The 26,678-nt window shown below is 36.0% G+C and overlaps 4 protein-coding genes across 7 annotated transcripts in view; 3 read left to right on the forward strand and 1 right to left on the reverse strand.

Moving 5' to 3' along the window:
* Window positions 1–3,319, forward strand: part of LOC311295942 (uncharacterized protein) — a 73,008-nt gene extending 69,689 nt beyond the window's left edge. Inside the window, exons 36-38 of the mRNA XM_084417494.1 lie at window positions 442–603; window positions 2,045–2,175; window positions 2,590–3,319. Of these exons, the coding sequence (XP_084273620.1) occupies window positions 442–603; window positions 2,045–2,175; window positions 2,590–2,732 (436 nt within the window). The 3' untranslated portion in view covers window positions 2,733–3,319. The remainder of the gene's footprint in view (window positions 1–441; window positions 604–2,044; window positions 2,176–2,589) is intronic.
* The window catches only part of LOC311295964 (uncharacterized protein), a 597,210-nt gene that overhangs the window by 252,879 nt on the left and 317,653 nt on the right, over window positions 1–26,678 (forward strand). The gene's annotated exons all lie outside the window — the stretch shown is intronic.
* Window positions 6,302–19,604, forward strand: LOC311295968 (uncharacterized protein). Of its 4 annotated transcripts, none has more exons than XM_084417551.1 (10): window positions 6,302–7,812; window positions 8,208–8,354; window positions 9,298–9,369; window positions 10,379–10,412; window positions 11,105–11,397; window positions 13,357–13,475; window positions 15,508–15,673; window positions 16,461–16,592; window positions 17,239–17,357; window positions 17,726–19,604. In XM_084417551.1, exons 5-9 carry the CDS (start codon window positions 11,217–11,219, stop codon window positions 17,337–17,339), a joined length of 699 nt encoding a protein of 232 aa, XP_084273677.1. In that variant the 5' UTR covers window positions 6,302–7,812; window positions 8,208–8,354; window positions 9,298–9,369; window positions 10,379–10,412; window positions 11,105–11,216; the 3' UTR covers window positions 17,340–17,357; window positions 17,726–19,604. The 4 variants fall into 4 exon arrangements, with proteins under 4 accessions (XP_084273677.1, XP_084273679.1, XP_084273678.1 ...); XM_084417553.1 differs by having other exon boundaries at window positions 8,281–8,354; XM_084417552.1 differs by having other exon boundaries at window positions 6,302–7,721.
* Window positions 21,012–22,998, reverse strand: LOC311295967 (uncharacterized protein). The gene is made up of 4 exons (XM_084417550.1): window positions 22,788–22,998; window positions 22,385–22,690; window positions 21,580–21,864; window positions 21,012–21,473 (listed from the first exon to the last, which is right to left on the reverse strand). The coding sequence occupies exons 1-4, from the start codon at window positions 22,828–22,830 to the stop codon at window positions 21,289–21,291; spliced, it is 819 nt and encodes a 272-aa protein (XP_084273676.1). The 5' UTR covers window positions 22,831–22,998; the 3' UTR covers window positions 21,012–21,288.

A 26,678-nucleotide genomic window follows, 5' to 3' on the forward strand; every position in this document is an offset into this window, starting at 1 on the left:
TTGCCATTATTGGATGGCAGGCATGCTACAAATACAAAAAGTTAAATACAAAAGGTTTGTTCAAGCATAAACAGAAAACAACACAGACTCCAGGATTTTAGATCTAGGAAACCATATAATTACAGATAAAAAAATAAAATAAAAAAAAAATAAAATATATATATATATAGTCAATCCAGAGCTAGTGTCCACACAGCTGACATGTTTAACTGTTGTATCTTGTCTAAGTTGTGTGCATGAAGTAGATGCTGAACACAAAGCGGGCCTTTGGAGAAGTGCTAATTAAACGTCTGTTTCAGTCACTGATTTAGGCCGTCCAAAACCGTTTCGGTGCATCCCTACTAAATATCTCGAGAAGCATTCACATTGTTCACCTTAGATTTTTGTGATCTGGTCAAAGTAAGATGATCTCTGTTCTTCTGTCTGTTTGTCTCTTTCTAGCCTAAATGACTGTGGCATTACAGATGTTTCTTCTTTAACTCAGTCTTTGACAAACTCAAATGCACTGCAGTTTTTAAAAGAGCTTGATCTGAGAAACAATAAAATAGGGGACTCAGGGAAGCAGCTCAGTGACGTGATACGAGAATCAAACTGTAAACTGAGGTGAGTACATGTCTCTTTGTGGTATAAAATAGAGCTTTTCCCCTCTGATACTGTACAACCACAGCTTTATGGAACAATACCTGCTTTAATAATTGCTTTAGTAGAAAATGATTACAATTTCTTATAAAATTAGTACAAATGGGGTCGACTCAAGCTTAGGAATTGATTATCGTTATCTGAAATACTGATTCTCTGATCCCTATATAGTGCATGGCAGATGAGTGCACTGTAAGCAAGGAGTGAACAAAATGAAGCGAGGAATTCTGACACTTTTATTACACCGCGTCAGAGAGCTGTCGCAGAAAATTTGTCACATACATTTATCCTACATGTAGCTTACTTTAGAAATACATACCTCCTTATCAGCTTTAGTTTAATGTGTATGAATGCAATAAATATAGATTTGGTTTTCCATGGTTAACCTTGTGTTTATAATCATTAAACTAAACATAAATCATAAAAAATCACATCAAGAATAAACACATAAGTGTACATATTAATTGTATTGTATTAATTTTTAGTATCTCTAACTCTTCTGGCCAAGCTTCTAAGACAATGATCATGTGTGTTTAGCAGCATCACCTGACCATTATAATAAGATTCATTAAATAATACCTTCTTTCTTGTTTATTTAATTCTGACATAATATTCAACCACGGCTGTTTTTCTTGACTTTTCACAACAGCTAGCAATGTTGATAGCTCATCAATTAAGTCATTAAGTCAAAAGTGTGCTGTTGAACACACAAGGGGATTTTAAGGCTTTGTGTCAGGGGGAAAATAAATTAATTGAGTGTTTAATGACTGCAATCTTGTATTATTCCTGACCCTGTTTTGATGTAAAGTAAATATAGTCGAGGACTCTATTCCATCGACTCATGCGGTGGGAGTCAGGAGTCGACTACAAAAAACCTGGAATCGAAAACCCCTAACCACAACAAACACATTTAAACTAGAGGGCAAGCTTTACCTAGTGGAAAATGTTGACTTGTTATTATTTTTATTTTTTTTATTAAAAATGAACGTGTGTATTTGCTCCTTTTCAATTATCACATTTAAACACTCGTCAGCATTTTCTCCTTTACAATGACTGGCTAGAATTCATATCAATATAAATCTTGTTTAAAATGCATTATATTTTAACAAATATTCTCATTCACTAACCGTAGTGCATAGTGTAAATCTTCTTGCAAATGTTCACAAACAAATCGTGTTTCATCAGTTCTTCTGATTTTTTTCTAAACGTATGAAAAAATGTGAGCATGTCTTTAGAAAGCATAATAAATTTGCAGAGAGTGAAGAAAGGCTGCAGAGGAGATCATTTGGGAGTGTTTTATGCAAATGATTAACTTTTATGGCATGCAGTCATTTATTCATATAGTATAATTTGCAACTTGTTTCACCCATCACTGCTTATTTTCTTTTCTGATTCCTCATTACAGCCTAGACAGGGAAAGCTGGATCACGGCTGGTATAAATGCTGGTATAAATGCTGGTAAAGACTTAATTGGATTGTTTGCATCTAAAACTCAGAAGCCAGTGAAATCAACAGGAACAAACCCGTCATCATCAGGTAAGAGATACTCATGAAGAGCCTCACTATATTACTGTCTTTATCAGAATACGTTAATGTGTCTGATGATGTGATATCTGTACAGGGAAAATCTAAAATATACCTTATATATTAAAAAATAAACTCTGCGTATACAAGCACAAAAAATAAACTCAATGTTTGTATGAGGTTTAAATCTTTGAAAACAGCACTAGGTAACACTTTTCAGCACTTACATTATGAACTCAGTGTGGTCATACATATGCATTTAACTGATAGAAAATGTAAATGGCATTGTTTTATATTATTTAAGTTTATACTAGCTCTTATGTATTACTATTTAAAATGCACACATGTGTTAAGAGATTCAGACTGCTAAATGAAATGATACAGCATTAGTAGAAACATGCAACTGATAGTGTTGTTTGTTTACAGGTGGACTACAGGAGGAAGAAGCTCAGTCTGTTCAGAGCTCAGACGGGTCCAAAAACCAGAAATCTGGCTCTTCAGGAAAGTCAAGGGAGGCAGTGTCTCGTCAAAAAACTGAAAGAGAAAAAAATCCATATTACAAACATTAAAACGGCGCAGATATTACAAAATTTGACATTAAAATGTTTAAGTCACTCGTTTTTATAAAGTAACAGCGACATCCGCAGGTGAAGATACTAGCGCACCTCCTCTGTCCCCATTGACTTACCAGACAGCCTAATGCGTGTGGTGGGTTTAGTGGGGGGTAATTGAGAATGAATGGGGGAATATCACATTAGAGGAGGCAATGTCTCCATGGCGTTATGATTGGATATGATTGGATTTGATTGGTTCACAGAATAAATCCTGCCACTTCAGCCTGAATGAAGAAAATGATGGCGTTAATGGGAAGACTAATTAAAAAGTAAACAACTCAGCCATTTCAATAACAATTTATGTTATGTAGAAATCAAACTCGAAATGGTCTGAAAACTTGATGACTGTGGGTTTTTTTTAGTGAGCAGTCAGCTTGGGGAAATTAAAGGTACATCTTTGTGTCTTTGACCAGTGTGTACAAGCTTGATGACTTAAAGTTGATTATTAAAAAGAAAAGCTGAACATTAGTTCACAAATAATATACATTGTTTACATTGTTACTGTCTTTAGTTATTATTTTGGAATAAATGTAAAAATGTGTAAAAAACACTTTGTTTTTGTTTTTTATAAATATAAATCTACATAGTTATAGCAAAAAACAAAAATGCAAAATAGAATTTAATTTGTCTCTCTTTTTATGTAATGTTTATTTAACCAGGAAAATGAAGTGTAACGGACATACATTTACCTTTGATATACAGTATATAAAAAAATTTGAGGATGCCTTCACATTTTAAACCACCACCGCACATCACTGCTACAAACATAATGGTGTTGGAATTAAACTCACCCATAATGAAACAATTAACATGCTGCTTATCTTAGAGCTGATTTAGCAAATCAAAATTTAGTACACAAATATATCAAATTACATGCACTGAAAGCAAAAGACTTTAAAATGTGATAGTTAAATCATTTCTTAAATGCATCAAGGACCACCCATCGGCCCAATGACGGAATCCAACGGTGTGGGCGAAGGTATAATGCGTGTATGTCTTTTCAGCGCTCCCGTGAAGTTCACTTAATTTATTAGAATTTAGTTTCAATATTACTTTAGCTCCACGATTAATGTTATTGATTAATTTAAATATTTTATTATTTTGGGTAACCCATTATTACTGTTCTATTTATCTGTTATTACTATTATCTGTTCATTCTGGACCCAATGCCGCACAGAGTCACACGCCCTTGGTTTACGTGGATTTCACGGACACAGCCTCGCCAGTCTGATCTTGGTCAGAGGGTGCAGGGTTTGCTAATACCTCTTTAATCGGTTGTACCTCGTACAAAAAAGTGGTTTATTTAGCCATTTCTGTACAACTTGTCAAGTCAGTGATAGACAGAAATCAAAAGCTCTTCAGATGACGTGCCTACTGCTCTGTTCATACATGCGCCTTTAGTTTGACGTATCCTGGACACAGATCTGTGGTAGCACCAGTGAAGGAGTGGATTATGAAATCAATGTTCTGCTTCAATTTATATGTAATGAGTGATTATAATCAAGGTATTAATCAATATTTCAAATTAGTTGAATGACTTCTCTAGGCTTGTGAGATTTTACTTTGTTATAGAAGTTGCCAGTGTAATTACTGAAATGTCCCTTCATGTATTCTCTAATGTCTGTATTTGAAATCTGAATGCAGTAACAGCTGCCTACGAACTCCTGTTTGAGTCTTGAAGCTGACTTTTGCTGATGAACCTGCAAACTATCTTAAGTAAAACTTTCCTTCAATGTATTATAATTCTGACTCCGGGTCTTCATTCATCATATCTGGTTCTGGGTCTTTGACTGTAAAACCCCTTACACCAGCCTCCTCATAATCTACTGGTCATAATGATTTCAGGAGAGCCCAGACTAATATAACATTTTATTTGTCAGGTAAAAATGTATCATGCCAATTACACAAGTAAAGCCATTCCAGAGATACATGACGTCAATTGCTCAAAGATGACTCTAAGAGTAAGAAATGCATAACTGACAGAGACACACAGTGGAGTCTGAGTGTATTCCGAGTTTAAGACTCAGCACTGCATGGGGTTTTCTGGTTACAGATTCCCAAAGACTGCTCTGCCACTTACCCTTAAATACCCAGACCAGAACAAAAGGCTTGTTTTTGGGTCTATTCACACCCCAGAGGGTTACACTTGGTTTTCCTGGGAGAGTAGAGGATTATCAGATAGCTTGAATAGACACCACCCAAAAAGGAGAAAAAGGTTTTCAATCTTTCTCATAATACCAATGACTGCAATGAAATTGAGACCATTTTACCAATCGCACTGAGACATTTAAAATGATACCAAACATGAAAGGGAAAAAAACAATAGATTTACAAGATACATCATATGTGGTGTTGTATACATTCTTAGTGAACTTTCTGTGATTTGAATCAGGGGGAAGGGAGAAGGGAGAGGGGGATGTGCAGATAAGGAAGGATACATTTTTGGACAAGGTGATGTCCTGTGCTCTTTCTTTGAGATCTTCTCTCCAGGGGTGTGTTTTATTGCAAGGTGTTTTGAACACAGCATTTGTCTTAGCAGGAAAATCAAGTCTTACAATATTATTAATACTAAACTTTCATTTTACATTTTTTACACATTTTACAAATTATATCTTATGTTTTATATACAGAATTTTAAATTGTATTAAATCAGTAATGTGTCTGTCTGATAATGCATAATGATAGTGTGAGTGTGTGTGTGTGTGTGTGTGTGTGTGTGTGTGTGTGTGTGTGTGTGTGTGTGTGTGTGTGTGTGTGTGTGTGTGTTCTGTGCAGAAACATCCAAGGTCCATTAAACTCTGTACATAGGACAATAATGATTTGACTGATGGAAGAGAAGTGAATTGAGTCTTTTTCACCTCCATCAGCCCAGATCAGCTAAACCTTCAAGTCAACAGCATTTATGTACCCAGGATCATCTTCTTTTGAAGTTCAATGTGGGTTGTTTTTTAACCTGGTCGCTGGGTAAATATGGGACAGAGACCTTTTTGGGCTAACCTTACCCTGCAAAATAGGTTATTCATTTACATAGTACAGCAGAGTGGTTTGTTCATATTGATAAATATTTTACACAATTACTAGTTTTTTTTTTTTTTTTTTTTTACCTCAGAGATAAGTTCATATTTACATATGAATGTATCCTTTAAAATTCAGTAAAAATGTGTTTTTTAAAAATTCACATAAGCACTGTGTTAACATGTTTTCTTACATTGGGCAGTTGTGGCCTAATGGTTAGAGTTGCTGACTTGTAACTTAAAGGTCGTGGGTTTGATTCTTAGCACTGGTTGGAAATGTAGGTGAGGGGAGTGAATGAACATCGCTCTCTTCCACTCTCACTCTCAAACGCCAATGTAATTTGCCTCCCAAAGATGTCTCTCCAGACATGACTAGACCATCAGCAAATCAACAAACCTGGGAAATCCCTTTCAGCAAGGATGCCATTTAAGGGAATCTCCATCAAAGACAAACAACATAAGCAAGAAAGACCTCCAGATCCTTGCTGATGGAGGAGTTAATGATTGATTGTTCGTTTAGGTCAGGTCTCACTGGTGGGTTTGGTCACCTCTCATTTTCTAAAAGCGGCCGCTTTTAGTACTGTGCTAAGCTTTTCTTTAACTGTTTACATTTTTAAGACTCTTTTTTTTTTTTTTTGGCTCACCATCTTCTAACATTACACTCTGACACACCGTATTTCTTGGCTGCATGAGACAAGTCTACTAATACTCTAATGAGAGTTAATTGATGTGCAAAAAATTACTCTAATCTCCTCTGTGCTCAATGATTATAATGAAATTAGATTGTTAACCTGTAATGGTCAGTGATATTTGTTGACGTGCAATATATATCTGAAAGGATCCCAAATGAACTGATAGCTATATCCAAATCTGACCTTTTGACACTGAATTAAGTCGAATCAAATGGGAAATCCGTGCAGATACCCAGCCTTAGCTTTCAACATTCTTAAACCTCTTTCTGACAAATATCATATCACATCACATTATTTAGTATTTTTAAATGTGTGTTTGGTGTGAGTTTGTCTGAATGTATTGTATTGGCTTACTGTATGTAGCCTACATTTTTCCTTGTGTTATATGTAAGCTATATATCATATGTATAGCCTTATTAGCCTATGATATTTCTGCAAAGATCAACATGGATCGGTGATGCTGCACAGTTAAGGAAAATAAGCACTAATGCTCACTTGGAGACAGGCAGTTTTTTTGCACTCAGAAAGGCAGTGATACTTCTTGGAAGTCGTTCTAAATTCCCTTTATGCTGTATGTGTATACTGGTAAGACTTTTATTTTGAAACGTCTTATTGTGCGTTGACGTTAGTTTACGCTTTATACTTTCACTTTCACCTCACCACAGTCACCATGCCGCTTGCTCCGCCATTTTCTTTAGGTATGAATGTGCGTGGTTGAATAACACCACATTTAATATCTCGTGGCTATACTTGTTGACAACTTACCAAGGCTGTAGCCTATACAATATCCAATCAAACTGGATAGCTGCTGATATGTTTTATTCTGCCATTTGCTGTGAATATTCAAGATTTCATATAAAAGTCTGAACAATTCCCTGTCTCTTGTAACGCTTCTAACGGAGCCCCATTAGTGGATGAGCATTCACCTACGTTCAAAATACAGATAGCCTATGTCAAATGATATTCAATGTTTATTTTTATTTTTGTAATGCAATTATTATTATTATTATTATTTTTATTTTTTTTAATGAGACACCGAAAAGACAGTCAGGCAGAGACAAATCTTAATCAGTCAATGAGAAAAGCACTTGGAAATGAAAAAAATCTTTACTCGTCTGAAAATGACATGTTTGCAGTCTTTTGAGATAGAAGGCTTCACTTGGTAGTGCGCATGTGTGGAACGTGTTCATTCGTGCTCTCGGTTTGTTGGAAGCAAATAGCTTACCTGAGCTTTTCTGGTAAGTATCACATCCTGTGGAAGACTCTTTTGTGTCCCATAAGAAACTGCTATTAGCTGTCATCATTTGTCACACAGTTTTCAAGTATTACGTAAGTATTTATTAGGCTATTATTTTAATGAGATGTGTTTTTTTATTATTATTTAAATCATTGTTTACGTTCTCATATTTTAGAACTTGCATGGTTCTGAAATGTTTTGATAAACGGTGGCATCATAATACGTGATACGTGGCTGGTCTAGGATAGCTAACGATGACTGTTGCTAAACATTGTAAAATATATATTCCTACTGGGTCATTTTATTAACTGGCCCCTGGACAATTTCTAAAAAGTCCCACTATATAAATAGTTAATCTGAACTAACTAATTACGAATAAAAGCCTATGTTTTGCCATGATCAAGTATGTGTATGAACACGTTTGGCCATTTTGACCTAGTCCAGGTTCACGTCGAAATAGTATGACGTAACACATCCTCTTTTGCAGAAATCACGTGACTTGGTTGGTTTGACACGAGCCCATCATCAGTAGCCTACACTGAATCACTGCTGTCATTCAGTTTAGATGCGGTCAGAAACGGCATCACCATGAGGATCCTTTCCTTTCTTTTGGGGGTTTTATTACTCTTGGACGGTAAGATATTTATTTTTTATTAATATTCAATACTTTCGGTTTCAATAAGCCATAGAAAATGCGCATTTGCTGCTATCTCCTGTTTTTAAAATCTGCAGTGTGTTTGGTGATATAGACACTAGAGGGCGCTGACGGCCTATAATATTCTGCGCATTATTTGTGGACACAAGCGTCTGCTTAATGAATAACTCACCCTGGTCATGTGGGACCGGTTGTGTCAGTAGTACTAGGACTCTTACTTTACACTAACGTTTACAGTTTGCTATATTTATTTGTATGAGATAAATGTGACAACAGTAGCCTATTAAAGTTTAAGACATGCATTATGTTTATAATGTGCTTTTGTTTAAGCTTGATGTAGCCTTGTGTGTGTGGCATCTGAGTCATGCTGATTTTGGCCTGATATGACATGTTTTGCTTCTTCCTACTATATGCTGTTGAGTCACCTCTGTAAAATAAGTTTTTTCCTTAAATGGATGACACTGATTGAGTGCAATAATAGGAATTTTGTCAAAATATACGAATGCAATTGCTAATTGGGGACGCACACATTTTTCACTCACTCACTCTTTAATTTTAATAAGGTTTTATAGATCAGGTCACTGTATGAGCCAAACATCGTTTTTTGTTTCAATTTAGTGAAAAATAATATTTTCAGGGCACGTATCACACTTGTGTCTCTAACGGCCTGTAAAAAAATTCTGAGTACAACACAAACATATTTCTTACTGTTTTGGCGGGATAGAAATACTAAAGAAAGATAAAAAATAAATCTCAGTTTATAAAAGCATCTATAATAATGCATTTTCATATTTATTTAACATTCACACATTACAAGAACATGTAGAAAAGAGCAAAAGCTGACATCCGAGGCTGTGAAAAGAACTATTTTTATACAAATCATTTCTTGTGTAGTTTATTTTTTTTCTCTTGTGTTTTCCAGTTTCTCCATCTGGTCATGTCAAATCCAGTGAAGAATCCAACATGGCGAGGATTGAGCAATATTCTGGCATGAGTATGTTTTCTCCTCCTTTTAATTTTGTACTATTTATAATAGATTGCACCAAGTATATTGCAATGCTGTAAGTACATATTATTCTTAAAGGATAGTTAGCTTAAAAATGAAAATGTTGTCCTCATTTATTTTCTTTGTGAATACACTGCTTTTCACAGCAGTATTGTACCCCCACCCAGGGACTACGGTTGAAATATAGCTATATATATATGAAGAGTTCAGATGCAAAAGCCTCTAAGTGCCATCTGAAATTTTCTTCTAGAATGATCATTTTTATAAAGCTCGTATATTTAAAGCGGGGCTCAGTAACTTCGGGATTTCTTCGCTGTATTCTCGCTTTTTGCTCGCAGGTTTCTCTCTAGAGCTCCCCCCACAGCTTCGGAATAGATATTTGACAACACTGTTGTAAAAACTCGTAGGCGATTCTCGGACACCAGAGGCTAGTAGATCAACGACATCAAAGCAGATGGGACATGCTTTAAAACGTCTTCTTCATTCGGGTTCAAACAGCGTGAGGGAGCGCAATAATGACAGCATTTTAGCAGATTTCTTTTGGCCGTAAAGCAATTGTTTACATCGCGAGACCTGATATCACGCGAGACTTCCTGATGCGGCGGCCGGTGGCCCGCCGTCTCAAAGTTGCAAGTGCGTATTTTCCGCTCACAGGCACCAGGGGGGTGCGAAACGACCACCATTCAACCCGAAATAAGTAATATAACCATTCCAATGACTCCGAAGCTGTTCAGTTAAGGTAAAAAAGTTACTTAGTTCACCTTTAAGTTCAGTCATTTCACTTAAATGACAATTAATAGGTAATTTTCATTGCCATTTAAGTGAAATTATTGAACTTAAATATACGAGCTTGATAAAAATGATCATTCTAGAAGAAAATTTCAGACGGCACTTAGAGGCTTTTGCATCTGAACTCTTCATATATATATATATATATATAAAGAATTAATAATAACAATAACAGCACATATATTAAGACTTTGCAATCTCTCTTCAGATGTGTTTGTTGCTGTGGCAGACGGAGTGAAGACGGTGATAGCAAAGTCCTTTTAGGCAAGTCGTGCCACTCGGCCGCCATCTTGGCAACGCCTCCGGGCAGCTATTTCGGACTAACAAGACCAGGCTCCTATCTAAATGAATGGGCAGAGAGTCAGAACTGCACTTTCACTGGTCACCGGGACATAAAAACTGCATGTATATAAACAGCAGTAAAATATGATAAAAATCGCTGAAAAAGTTTGATGACTTTGCCCCAAAATAAGGTTTAAAATGCCTTTTCCCCCACAGGTTATACCTTTACTACGCATGCGCAAGGGTTCACGTTCACGACACCAAACTTCATTCACGTCTCTATCCAGAATGCCGGTGTTGTGCCAAGCACTTAAACAATTATATGTATTTAAATGTCTGAAACCTAAAATAAACATTATGAGGTTAAAACACTGAACAGTTGTGATATAGCCTATGACAAGCGCTGAGCGCGTCCGTCTTTGGCTCAGCGCCAGCCACAGCGCGAAAGCACAGGTTGAATATGGCAGTTATGTCACGTCACTGTACATTCGCTCCTTAGTGGTCAGCTGCTGACTGTTAAAAGCAGATGATTGGCTTTCCAGCGGGAGGGGCGGGACATGTGCATACAACCGCCATCTTTGCCGTTACGGGTTTTCCTTATATAGTTGTATTGAGGATTGAGGAAGTGGCATGTCTCATATAAATTGTCTCTGGTGATAGTGATGGAGGAAGATTCTGTCACTTTAAACACTAATGTTACTGAAATAAAGAGAGACGATACAATACTGTGGATGTTTGGAGATGATAACTCATAGCTAACATGAATGAAGCAGCTGGAATCTTCTCTTACTAAGGAAGATGAGAGATTCGGAGACAGACTGGAGCTGGACAAACAAACTGGATCTCTCACCATCAGAAACATCAGAACTGAACACACTGGACTTTATCAACTAAAGATCAAGAGCACAACTGAGACAACGAAGAGTTTCAGTGTTACTGTCCGTGGTGAGTAAATTAAGGGCGTTTTCACACCTGAAAGTCCGCACCAAGGTCCGAACCAAAGGTCATGTTTTGATACATTGTATACATTTGGTTAGTTTTGGTTTGGTTTCACATTGCAATCATGCGAGCGCACTAAAGAACTTTACATTACGTACTTGCGTCCTGTCGTCATCATCTATATGGGCTGCATCTTGACATTGATTGGTTTGTAAACGGACGTGCGTCTGACGTCAGTGTGTTGTCAATTCGGCGGGTAACTTTGACAAGAATGAATGAACAGACGCATATCGTTGCCACTATACTGTTATTATTACGGCACTCCCTGCAGCACCGACTATACTCGAGGCGAGTTCAAATTCGCCAAACGAACATCCTCGGTTTGCGAACATTTTATCGTCGCCGGCAGGACGCAGGAAAAATGTGTGTGTGTACGCGCGCGCGCGCGTTTGAATCAGCTGGAAGAAATGCGGTGGGCAGGACTGACAGATCTGCACATAAATATTCTTCTTCAGTTGTTTAGGCTACGCGGGAACCACCGGAACTTCCTGTAAATAGTCTGAAAGTCCGAACCATACAGAAAATGCTTTCACACTAGAGACGAACCAAACCTTTGCTCAGTTTGATCCGGACCGAGACCACCTCTTTTCGTCGGACCAAATTTCGTCTGTTTGGTCCGGACCGTGGTCCGGGGGAGGTTTCACACCTGTAATTTTGATTCGGACCAAACTGAAAAGTCCGAAAGTCCGGACCAAACAAGGTAGGTGTGAAAGGGCCCTAAGTCTTACAATGTGATAATTAAAAGTGCAGTGAGTGATTTCTGAGAAACGTTGTTGAAAGCGGATCGGACCAAGCAGCACAACACACTTGTAGCCAATAGGCATTAAGGGGCGTTTCCACTCATGATGGGGAGGAGAGTGTGAGCCAATCAGCATTAGGGGGCGTGTCCACTCATGTTTGCGTTCCGATCTCAAAAAAAAGTTAATGCGATGGATGTCGGTGCCCCTGTGACAAGCTTTATGCGCGTGCTTAATTTATTTTTTAAATGCTCATTAATTTGGTTTATTTTTCCTCCCTGACTAACCGACTAATGGCTTATAAACGATTAACTGTTGATGGAAAAATCTTTATTCGGGGTTAGCCCTAGAGATTTGAAGAAAGACTGTAGAAAGAGAGACGGCTGAATTACATTACAAAAAAGAAAAGATCAGAAGAATATCACTGGAAAAAGATCAGGCAGGAGCTTTAGGACCCGTGTTAATATTAGAAAAGCTTTCCTGCGCTGCAGAAAACGAAGCAGGAAGGCCTGAAAACGGATGTCGAGGTTGCATTATTTCTGCACTATATGCAAGTTGGTTTTGCTATGTCTCACAGAATATGCTGTTGTTGTAATGTTAGCTATAGTAACAGGACAGTTTTGAGTGTCATTGCTTGTCTGGAGCTGCTGTGCTGCTGGCGACTAACAACAAACTATTGCTTGTATGTACTCCTGTGTGTTAGTTTTTTTTTTTCTTTGCTTCAGTTTGTTGAACATAATCTTGTGTTCATGTATTTTGGGGGTGGAGCAATGAAAGGAGGGGTGTGTTTATTTGGCTGGATTTCAAATATCAACAGTGTTTCTCTAAATCGCTTACTGCACCTTTAATTGTCTGAGAATAATTTAGGTGCTGTAAAAATTATCAAGTTTCACCTTTATAGATGAGTTTGGATTTTTTTTCTTCTGTAAAATAAATAGTTACAAATAAAAGCAGCAACTAGCAAATACATTAAGAGTACATGTGCTTATTCTGATCAAAACTGCTGTAAAACTATTACACCAGATTCAAAGAAATATTTATTTTATAATCATTCTCAATTCAGGTAATTGCATAGCAATACATATGTTTTCAAAGCAACTTCAAAAGATGAACAGCTAGAATGACGGAGTTAATAGACTAAATGCAATTGTGTTTGTTACTGTGACAGACGATGTGGTGTCAGTGTCATTGATGGAGGGAGATACTGTCACTCTACAGACTGGTGTTACTAAAATAGAGAAAGATGATCAGATACTGTGGAAGTTTGGAAGTGCCCTCATTGCTCACTTAACCTTTTAACAGTCGCCCCCCGTAGTTGAGCTCAAACGCAAACCTGACATACACAAACTAAAACAGTCACAGTTCATGAACCCTCTGGACTACAGGCATAACTGACGGCTCTTTAGAAAGATGACAGTTGAGAATTTGTTGCTCAAGTATGCAAATGAATTATTTCTGTGTACACAAATAGTAAGAGAGGCTTAGACATTTTGAAAAGAAATAGTTTATTTTTTACATAAAAGATATTTAGGAGCAAATATTTGAAAATGTGCCATGAGCAACTTAAAAAGCAATAAAGTTAAAGTCACAATTCTGACCAAGTTATAAATCAAATTTGAAGATGAAGCCACTAAAAATGAGGTTCTTCTAAGCTTTTCTTCTTGAAGAATGCAACTTTTAAAAAGGGCTCTTAATACAATTAATACAGTCATTAATATGAGGTGAAACACAGAACATGGTTTACACTAAGCACAATTGTTGTGGCTGTATGAACACTAATACAGTCTTTGTAATGTCTGAAACATTCATGTTTTGTCTGAAAGCACAGTGGCACATCATGTTAGAAACATGGCTCTTCTCTTCTTCTGAAGTTTAATTCATATGTTCAAATCTGAGATTCCAAACTGTTCTTTTGCCATCCATTCATACATTTACTTACACATACATAAACATACACTTTTGCACTTCTTATTACCGTCTTTAGATTTCTCAGTTTCTTTTTAAACAGCAGCTTTTTTAATGGATATTGTGGAAGTCACATTCATGTCTGGCTCCATTCTCATATGGAACGCCCACGTTTTACCATCCAATCAATTCTCATGTATAAAATCAAGTCCTGCCCTATTTTTTTCTCATTGAATATACTATTTCACTTAGTAATGCATCAAATTGCATTAAAAACTGGGTGGCAATAAAATGGGTTGCTAAATTTGTTTCACATTGATTTTAAGATCTCATTTTCATGTTTTCAATGTTAAAGTATATTTTCCTCTCCCAGTTTAATATGCAACATCAACTATAAGTGAGCCATTCATAGATTTCACTGGAAAGGGGAAAAAAACTGACTCAAACTGTTGAGAAAACGTTGATCTGTTTCAACCAGCTTGACAAAGCAACATTGACTCAACCAATGGAGTGATATTGGGGCAGGACTACCTGTTTGAGCAACCAATAGAATATAAGGGGAGTGTTTGAAAAATCTGTTTGAATACAGTTACTATTTTTGTAATTCTGCTGTGTGATGCCAGTGGCCCATGAATTACACAAGGTAACTTCAGTAAGAATACAAAAATTAAGATTCCTATGTACAAAATTCTGTGCTTGAACATTTACACATGGCTGACTGCAGAATCCAAACAATCCATATATTATCTTATTCTCTGTAATTATTTGTTAACTGCATGTTACATCCATCAAAACTTCTACTACTAGCGTTATACTGACTTGACTGTGCAGTGAATATTAAGTTTTTTTGAGGTCACGCTGTTATGAGTCACTGACCAATCAGCGCTGCAAAAAGAAATCAGGGGGCGGGGTTATTCTGTTCATAAGAGTCTAACAAACATGGTAATATAGCTATTTATTATTGATAAAACCTCGGAGTGCATAATTCCTAGACAATAAAAAAGAAACATTATCTCTCTGGAGAATGTTACGTAAAGAAAGCAAATGTTTCAGTATTCGTCTTAAATTTCCAATTTTTTAACTAAAAACTCGAACTGATTTTGTGTTCCTTATAATTATCATGAACACTACACCGATGTTTGTGTGATTGAATTTATCTGTCATCGTCACTGAACAAAAACAGTCCAGAACTCCCCGTTTCGATGTTGTGTGTGTATTTATACAAACTCCTGATACGTATTAAAAAGAGTTTATCGCTATAATATCACGACTGTAGATTTCTAATCTTGAGCCTTTGAGCTTTCAAATGACATATTGTAAGTCAATATTAATTAAGACTGTGATAGTAAAATTATTCAGTAAATGTAAACTTACAAACCTCGGAACCGTCGATGGTCTCGAGCAAGTTAATGGATTAAATGGCACTATTGATGCAAGATGGAAAAGCGTTGTCAAACTGAACGATCATACCCGAGACCTCATCATCAGAAACATCCAAATTGAACATTCTGGAGACTATGAACTGGAGATCAACAACAGCAGCACGATCTTACACAGGAAATTCCATATTGCGGTTAGTGGTGAGTGGCTCAAACATTTCTATAATGTATTGTTTTTTTATGATTTTGTTGGTTTCTATAGGCATAATTATCAAATCGTCATATTTTATGCTCAAATTTACACCTAATTTTGCATTAATAAAGACACAAATTTATGGCATTATATTTCCATTAACTATCTATTATAATTCAGTGAAACGTAAAATGAAAACTGTCATCATTTATGCAACTTCATGTCATTCCAAATACTGTATTTCTTTCTTCTGTGGAACATAAAAGAAGATTTGAGAAATTTCTCCAGGTTTTTAGTGCATAATAATCGATAAAAAAAAAACTGTTTGGTTTCCAACATGCTTCGAAATATCTTCTTTCTTCCACATAATAAAGTCATACAGGTTTGGAATTGCATGAGGTTAAGTAAATGATTGCATAATTTTGTATTTTGGGTGAAAAAATAATACTTTTAAGTATAAAAAAAAAAAAAAAAAAAGCCTGGATATTTCAATGTGACACAATGAAGGATTATTTTGCACGCCAGTCATCCTCTGGAGGATGAAAAACTTTGAGTTTGACAATGGTGACATTAGTGTCCTTTGAAATAAGCAAGTTATGAGAAGAACTGATTGCTGGTGTCGATCACCGGCATATGTGAGGCGAGGTACAGTCTTATTAAAAGCCTCATGTAAATGTTCATGCATATATGTATTAGGCATTGGGGATGAAATAAAATGTCAATCAGCCTGTCTGTCAACATATAAGGTCAGAATAGCAGGAGTCTATCATTAATGTCTCTGCTGAACTATTACAGAGCTCCCCCCAAGTTCACATTGGGAAATAACTGGTCCAGTGTTGGCAGTGATTGCAGTCATTGCATTCGTGATTGGGATCGGAATCTATATTGGGATCAAGAAGGGCTGTATTAAAGTATCCTGGAGTAAGAGTAAGTAACGTGAATTTAAAAGTGCAATTCAAGCATGAACGCTTCTTGTAAAACTAGCCTGTTTTATTATAAATGATTATCATTGAAAAAATACTCCAGACTGATGGAAAAGTAATAGATACCACTGAAATACCTTTGGCTGAGGAAGATCCTGCTATTTTACCTGATCACATCTGCATCTGATATCTGAACTCTAAGAACAGATAGGACAGATTAATCAGTGTTTGGTTTCTGAATAATTGTGTCTGTGTGAGTGAGTGAGTGAGTGAGTGAGTGAGTGAGTGAGTGAGTGAGTGAGTGAGTGAGTGAGTGAGTGATGTGACTTCATTCAGACATCAGACACCATTCCAAAGAAACACCATTACAAATATTAAAGTTCCTGTGAACTGACTTTATGAACCCAGTTTTCCTCTGTGTTGACATGAATTGGAGTACAGGGTATCCATCCATCCATTTTCCAAACCACTTGTCCTACTGTATGTTAAGTAACAGGGATGCTTTAGTCTATCCCAATGTCTTTGGCTGTAGGCAGGGAATCACCCTGGATGGATGGCCAGTCCATCACAGCGCTCACACAGGCATTCACACTCACACTTAAGGGCAATTTACTGTCTCCAATTGACCTGTCCTGTATGTCTTTGGATAGAAACCAGAGCATCCATGCCAACACAGGAAGAAGATGCAAACCCAGCAGAGAAAGAATGCCTGGATCGGGGACCCAATGCAGGCGACAATGCTACCCACTGAGCTATTGTCAAGTATATGGTATATTTCAACATTTTCGATTCATCATTATTTGTAATTGTATTATTTATTAAAAAGAGAAGCCCTAGATTTTGACATATCATTGTGTGTTTCTCTTCTTGTTTCAACTGATCACCATCAGCTTGATATCAAACAGAATATACATGTTTCTGCATGTTAAACTGGGAAAAGAAACATTTCTTTTAAAATCTCTTATGTACTAATTTTCCCATTTCAGTTAACCCGTTAGAGACTGTAAAAAAATAAAAATAACAGTAATAGTCTTGCATACATAAAAAACACCCACATTTGTAGCATTAGCATTACATGTAGATCACTATTTCTCTGTCTCTTTTTAACGTCTGTGATTCTTTTGTGTTTTATTATAGATGGTGGTACAGATACAGAGCATGACGCAATGCTGTAATTGAATGAAGATGCCCAGCAGCAGTAGATCATAATCAGCACACATTAACAGTGTTTGAAAATCAAACATTTTGCACTGTAAAATGAGTTAAGACTTTCATTTGGTGTAGCATAAATAGACACCTTTAATTTATTATAAAGAAAAAATTACATCAATACATTAGTGCTCTCTGACAAGCATGTTGCATTCCCCTGAGAAACTTTGCATTTGCTCGCAAAAAACAGACGGGGGAATGCAAAGTTTCTTGTGGGAACGCAACACAAAACTTTTGTGAGTGAACGCAAAATCATTGCATTTTTTTTTCTCCCATTCCATATTTTTTTCAACCACTGTGTTCTTTTAGGGGGTCCGTAACAGGTTATGTTAACCTAAATCATTCTCTCTGTTCCAAATGGAACCCTAAGCCCTTGTGATCTTCCGTCCAAACTTTCATGACGTAATGCCGCTTTCTATCAGGTAGAAGTCTACTACAGAGCTTGGCGAAAGTGCGCATCAAGGGCGCATATGGGCCACAAAGGGGGTGCACGTCAGCACCCTTCTGAAAAATAAAATGACAAATGGGACACCCTACAGTCTTGTTAGGAACTAACAGATATGCGCACACGGTGGCAATTGTAAGTCCACAAGACTCCAAGTGCTCATTAAGTGTGCCTTTTTGACAGATTACACTTAAGGTGATCTATTGTAAATTATAACTGTAATTTGCACTCCTGTTCAGTTGGTGGTGAGTGCGCACCAGTGTAGCAGCACTGAATATCAGAATATTTACTTGAATATTCAGCTTCCAGAACAAAATTAAAACGAAAAGTCGGCTGTGTCTGAAAACTTAGGCAGCGGGCTTGATATGACTTGCTGGGGAACATTAATTTGCTTCATATCTGTTCTCTTTATAAATAAATAAATAAATTCATAATCTAGCCTATATGCAAATCCTCAGCCTGTTGAAATTGTAATACAGTGGTGCCTTCGACTATGGCTGTACGTGCTGTGCGTACCATGAGCACTCCACCTGACCTGAGAAACATTTTACCTAAGAATATTTCAGCAAATATGATGTGTGTCCAGTCTTTATATCAGCTGTTCAGAATTAGGGTATGTTTACACGACAATGATGTACTAAATACGGTGGTTTTTCATTTGCACTTTTCACGTACAGATGACAACATTGTCAAAATAATCCCTGTTCACACAGATCCAAAAAAAGAAATAGACTAAAAATGCTGTATTATGCTGCCAGGCCAGTAGTTGGCGATCTCACTTTGTAAAGAAACACTACATCTATAAACTGAAAGCGTAATATGCGCATGACGTCAGTTTTCACAAATTCACATTTCTGTAGTTTACATGGAGACGATATCGGTATCGTTTTCAAAAACTTCTTTTCAGCCCCCCAAAACACTGTTGTCATGTAAATGAACACACCAAAAAAAGTTTTTTTTGTTTTTAGTTGAAAACAGTGCCATGTAAATTACCCCTTAGTGATGATATTTAATCATTAATTCTGTTTAATTGGTCAAATGGGTTTTCAAAATGATCTGAATTAATTTGTGATTCGGTTTAATTTGTTTGGACTGCTTTCTTACTGAATGGTTCTCTAGAATGTAATTGTATGCTGTAGAATTAAGGTCCGTCTTCATTGGAATTACTGGAATAACCAAACCTGTTAATTAGAAGATGTGTCCACATACTTTTTGCTGTATATGTGCTAAATGTACCGTATATCTTACTTTCATGTTGTTCTGTCCTGTGTGATTTAGTGTCAAATTGGAACATAAATTGAAACACATACTGTACATATGCTCTACTTTTGTTTGCATTTAAATAAAAAAAAATTGTGCTGATCATGTGAATGATTATTCTATGAGCAGACATGCCGTATTTAACATTATTTATATACATGCACAAATATCATAATAGTATTAACATTTAAATATTAACTAATTTAAACAGGCCCATTTGTGACCCTGGATCACAAAACCAGTCACAAATCGCACGGGTATATTTTTGGCAATAGCCAACACTACATTGTATGGGTCAAAATTATTGATTTTTCTTTTATGCCAAAAATCATTAGGCTATTAAGTAAAGATCATGTTTCATGAAGATATTTTGTAAATTTCCTACCGTAAATATATAAAATATTTATTTTTTATCAAATATTAATAAACAAACCAATACATCAATGAAAGGCTTATTTATTCAGCTTTCAAATAATGTATAAATCTCAATTTAAAAAAATTGACCCATGTGACTGGTTTTGTGGTCCAGAGTCACATTTATAGAATAGAGTGACATTTTGAAAACTTGGAGGGGCAGAATTATCCTGTAATGGTTCATGATTAAATTCAAACGCAGTATTTGCACATTTAGAACAATTCACTTTGAATCGTAATAACAATAAGAAACAGTATCATGACATTCCCATGTCTTGTGTTTCAGGACTCTTATTCTGAAGTGTTCCTGCTGTTTGTCTTCCTGTGATTAGTTTCCATTGCTGCCTTGTTAGTTTCCATAGTTACCCTCATTAGTAACCATCGTTCGATCTCGTTCATCAAAATGAACGAATCTTTATTCGAGTCATTTCGTTCATTTAAGTGGCTTTAAAATGTTATACTTTTAACAGCCAAATTCCCAGAAAACATCCACCTACGCAATCTTGATCATATGTTGAATTAAGAAATCATTATAATGCAGCCATAGATAATTTACAGGGAACATAAATATTTAATTTACCTTCCAAGTCTTTGGTTCATTTGCCATGTGACACATGCAATGAATGGATCATTCATGAATGACACATCACTATTAGACAAATTTAAACAAAACAACAAAAGTAAATCCAGGCAGAACACAGGTTATTCCAGACACAGGAGAAACAGAACTAAAACACACACACACACACACACACACACAGAGACAGACAGACAGGTGAGGTAATAAGTTGCTATGGTGACTAACAAGGGTAACTATGGGAACAAACAAGGTATCAATGGAAACAGGAACTAATCACAGGAAGACGAACAGCAGGAACAATAATACAGTCAAAATAAGAGGCCTGAAACACAAGACAGGAATCATAACAGCAACATGCATAAAAAGCTCAGAAACCTTTTTGGGAAATGACAATGTAATTTAGTTTAATTTATTGTTACCAAAGCTTTTACAATGTAATGCTTTCTTACCAAGCAAATAAAGCTACTTGGATCTTAATAGTAAAAATAATAATAATAATAAACTTGCTTAGCTATGCAGAATTACTCAGCATGTAGTTTCAGGTGTTATTTTTGAACCAGTGACGGTCTTTTTGTGAGACTAATGGTCCTAATGGTGTAATGCCTTTTTACATCATTATAAAATTAGCAAATTTGCATTTTGATTTACATTTCTTCATAACCAAATTGGAACCAGGATTTAGAATTAAAAATGACCATCTACCATGTGAAAATGAAAATATTTTATATATTTCATTACATTTTCCAAAAAGAAAAACGAAGAGAAAGAATCAAAAACACAAACTGTTTATTCTCATTTTAGAATCTTAGATCCATCACTGAGGGTCTGATGTCTCTCCAGTTCAACTCTTCTTGATCTGATGTCATAAACCAGCACAATGAAAGCAGCCACAGCGGCCACGCCCACCAGAGCAGTGACGACCAATCGGATCACAGCTTCAGTCCCTCCACAATAATGGACTTCATCTGAAGAGAGAACTTAAGCACAGAAACAAAATGTTCCGACACTGTTCCGCTTATATTACACTAATGAACCTGACAGAGACTGGTTCATAAATAAATTATAACATCACTGCTAACATACCTGTGCACAAACGACAGAGATCAGTAATGCAGACGTGTTTGGTCTGGTTGCTGATGGGATTGTAGATCACACAGCTGTAAGTGTTGTTATCCTGATTTTCCACCTCCAGAGGTAGAGAGAGACTGATGCTGAGATCAGACACACTGATGCTGGACAATACACTGATTCCTTTGTACCAGGAGAGAGTCACATGACTCACATTCATCACTGAACACAGCAGCGCACATTTTGAGCTTGATGAACATTTTGAAATGTCACTGGTAATGACAGGAATGGATAGTGGAGCTGCAAAACATGAAATAAGATGAAACCTGTGTACATTTAAGAGTAACACGAGGACTGTTTTATTTGTTAGTGCTTTAAGTCTTGCATGAGCATTTACTGTGACCACATATAGTTTGGACCTGAACTTGGTGTTTCTGAACTGGGTGTTTCAAATGAGACAGAGGCATCCACAATGTGGAAAGGCTCCAGGAGCGGTTTGAAAACCCAAATGAGTTACATTTGTTCATTTCATTTCAGGAATAAAATCTGACAAGAAGTATATCACAAAGTGTGCTTATTTATTTGAAATAACTTAAAAAAATAAAATAAATCAGGCTAATGCATATTGTGCAACAGGTGATACCTCCATGAAAAAGTAAAAAGGCTGTTTTAATAACTAAAGTGGGACCACAGTCTATAATGTATCTGTAAATTCAAATGTTAAAACCATTGTGAAATATTGCTAATTATTATTAGGATGATATTGTAGGCTACTATTTACAATATGAATAGGATATGACATGCATTATACTCTACTCACCATAAATGGTAACACTGAACGTCTTGATTGACTCATTATTGATAATAATACTTAATTCATAGACTCCAGTGTCTGTGGTTCTGGTGTCTGTGATGGTGAGAGATCCGTTTCTCTCCAGCTTCAGTCTGTCTCTGAATCTCGCATCATCATAATATGTAGGATTGCCCTTCATTACTTTAGCTAAGCGAATGCCGTTAAACCTCCACTCGATCTCATTCTTTAGCTGTATTTCAGAAATATCAGAGTCCAGAGTGACAGAATCTCCCACCATCACGGAAACTTCATGTGACTCAACATCAAACACGCCTGCAGAAAAAAAATCAAATAACGTAAATATTTAAACAAAGTTCATTTTCTTACGTGACGATAAAACAATTGGCATAAATATAGATTTATAACTTACCAACCAGACACAACAAAAAGAACAAAACAAATGTGCGAATCATTTCCGTAAAGCCTCTGAGAATTAAAACTAATGTGACATTAATTAATATGTTTATTTTGCGTAAATCGCTCAAGTTTAGAGCCTTTCATAACCCCCCTCAGAACTCCGACAGTCTGCACACACACACACACACACACACACACACACACACACACAGACATTATTGTGCGCGCGCCTATGGTCGTGAACTAGTCCTGGCTGCAACACGTGGTGACGTATGCATCTGTTCAACCAATGAGAGTTTTAGAGAGGTTAGTCCGGTTGTGCTTTCGGAAATCCAGTTCATTGGTCAGTTTTATTTATAAGCTTATTTATTTATTTACTACTAGTGATTTAAGTTGAAATTGTGTATAAAGCTTACAGTGACTGTAACATGTATTTTAGTGATGGGAGTGGTAGCATGTAGAGTTTTGATAATTGGATAGGGCCAGTGGACTTTTATTGACTTTTTAGTGGCTATTATTGATTGATGTTTGGGCTGGTTTTGTTACACAGACCTTGCAACCCTGTCATTGAGCTCCTGTTTAACAAGTCGGATAATAAAATTGACATGGTAAATAAAGTTTCCAATCAACTGTATTTGTGCATTATTACATGTACAGAAAGTGGTCACAGATCTATTGATCTGTCTCATTTAGCGAGAATTCCATCCACCGACATGTTGACTGACTATTTAGATCAGGGCTGCCCAATCCGGTTCCTGGAAATCTACCTACCACTTCAGTTCACACACACACACACACACACACACACACACACACACACACACACACACACACACACACAGACACACACACCTATCTGTAATGATAAAGTGCTTCTGAAGATCTTCATTTGCTGCTTTAATCATTAACAGGATCATATACTAACCAAAAGCCTATATGTATTGTTTTTGAGAATTAACTCAAGCATGTATGTACAAACAATTCTATAATAAAAAATAATAAAAAAAATCTAAAGCTGCCAAGACTGAGGCTGAGCTTTCGAGTGTGCTGAACCCCATTTATTGGCCTGTCTGATGTATTTTTCTTAATGTGCATTATTCAATTTAGATTTATAATATCATATTATGTTATCAAACACTGTTTGTATGGGAACAAAAATACTAAAAGTTGGTCATTTGACCATAGGTTTAAGAGATTGGCTCAAAAAAAGTGATTGGCTTCTGATCAGTGTTGCAGTCGATGTTTGGTTTAATCTGCTGTCTTATTTAGTGCTGAGATGATCATCTGTTAATCTGTTTCAGAGAAAATATGAGGTTCTTAAATGATGCATGATGGGTTTGACAAATACCACTGTTGAGGAATTCACTTTATTTTACAGTGAATCTTTTGTGTAGAGTGGAAATCTGACTTAAAGGAAAATAATGTATTTTTCCATTTACCCATCAGTTAACCGCACACATGCAATAGTAAACAGGAGCAAGACGTTTGTCCACTCAACAGAAATCACATTCATTTGGGTCAGTCTTCCACTAAACTAACCTGAAATAAACTCAGACCACAGCAGTTTCACTTTAACTCAGAATCTGAGCTGAGAGTGTCTAAAGCATTCTGTGGAAACAAGATGTTTCTTGCAAGAGAAAAAAACACCTTTATTTAACTGTTTTTATTCCAACATAAAACCGGTTTTGAGGGGAAGTCATACCGTGTTAGCAGAAGAAGGCCTTTATAAGCACTAAACATACAAGCTCAGACATTAGAAAAAAAGTTAATATATATATTTTTTGTGATTGGTCACTATGTTTACGGTTCTTTATTTCACTTCTCATTTAACTTTTTTTTAACATTTAAGTCCAATAGTCCAAACAAAACAGTCTAGAAATCATGTTTGGAGTTCATATTTTATGATAAAGATACTGTACTCATTGAATGTAAGTAATTTTAAACGGATATCTGTTCTCTGATCTAAAGCTAATGTTTGCAGATGGTCTCAGTTCTTGTGGTTTATTTTCAGCATCTTCTGTTCTCTGCGGTTACAGACCCTGTCTAGAGAACAACATCATTAACAAAACCTTTCCCTTATTTCCAAACCTATACAACCAAATCACTTTATCAGTGGCATATTAGTATGTGGATACATATCAGGACAAAAAGAGCTTTGTGTTGTTATTTTAATTTATCATACCGACTGAACTTTGTTTTTTGTCACTGAGTTCCAGTAGACCACATCCTGTAGATGTTTGACAGTATCTCAGCAGACACAAACTGACCCTTCATGTTCTGTGCACAGTTTCATGTAAATGTGTATTTAGAGAGAATCTAAGGAGTATTTACTCCTTATAGTATTTAATTCATCACTTTGGCATGATATTCTGCACTCTTTTTTTTCTAATGAAACATTATATTTCAAGGAAACTGAACATGGCTTGTGACTTTGTTTGGAACAATCCTTCTGTGCATTTTTTGTTGTGCCTTATTATTATATTAGGTTATTTTAAATCATATTAACTACAATGCATTCAAACTCATTGTTTTTTTAACTTCAGACCTCAGATTTTACTCTGATCCTCTAACAGATAAGGCTCATTGGGCGCCCCCTAGTGACTAAACATGAAAACATATCTCTTTTTTCTCATGAAAACATATCTTTTTTTTCTTACTGTTGATATGCCATGATCTAGGATTTTATTTTATTTTACAATGTATGGTCATCAGCTACTTCCTAAACCACTCACACCTCATTGTTTAAAACAGCGATGAGTGCAGGTAAGTCTTAAAAATAACCTTCTTAATACAGTCAAAATTATTACATTTCAATATGTAAATCTTGGCCTAAAACTGTTAAACATGTTATTGGCCAGAATATGTATGTAATCATTGTCAAATCAAAGTCAGTGTTGTTATTAACATGCACAAAGCCAGTCTATTGTCAAATGATGGAGAGAAGAAATGAACAAAAAATGGGAATGACCACACTATCAGGGTTAGGCTTTTTTTTTTTTTTTTTTTTTTAAGTAAAATCTTTTTCCTCTTTATAGAAAATCATGTTGTGTTTAAAATGTGCAACCAAATTGAATATAAATATTACTTAACTTTTATATATAAATTGTGCTTTTTATCTTTATTTTTATAGGAAAATGTGCAGACAGAAAGTAGGGATGAGACTGGGGATTTGATTCAGGACAGCTTTGGACACATGTCCGGTGTGCACATTTGATTTAATCATAAACACATTAGCATAAGGAAATCAAATCTCATAATTATAGTGTTTATTGATTTAGGATGTTATGCTGCATCAGTCTTCTAATGTAAAATGTATCTGCAGTTTGAATTCATCACATGTGAAGTGTATTTCTGACCATCAGCGGGCAAAGTAATGATGGAACCAAAAACCAGTTGACGGAAAGCTTTTTAGATTATATAATTTGTTTACTAAATAGTTTGTAGAGTGTGGTAGGCCTATATTTTTTTTTTTTCTACTTATAGTATATTTATTCGTTTTGCAGGATTTATAACGATATGTTGTAGAATATTAACACTCCAGCAGGTGGCGGTAAGCACATGTTCAGCTGGTTCAAAACCCACCAGTAAAACCCAAGAAGAAGACGAAAACGAAAGTAACTACGGAAAACACAAACAGAGATACCAATAGAAAGCGTTGCTCATTTTGGATTTGATTCATGTGTGTCCCAGAATTTTGATTTATTGATAATTTATTTAGGCCTATATTTCATCCACAACTGTGGTGGGTAGTCCGGTTCTTTTCCGCGAACCGGTTCTTTCGGACAGTTCGTTTAAATGAACCAGTTCAAAAAATACGGTTCAACAGTTATTTTACGTCCCCACGTAATGACGTCAATTGTATCATCCCGGTGGCAAAAAAAAAAAAAAGAAAAAAAAAGAAGAA

This window comes from Rutilus rutilus, assembly GCF_951802725.1.
Source record: "Rutilus rutilus genome assembly, chromosome: 8".
Taxonomy (NCBI): Eukaryota; Metazoa; Chordata; class Actinopteri; order Cypriniformes; family Leuciscidae; genus Rutilus; species Rutilus rutilus.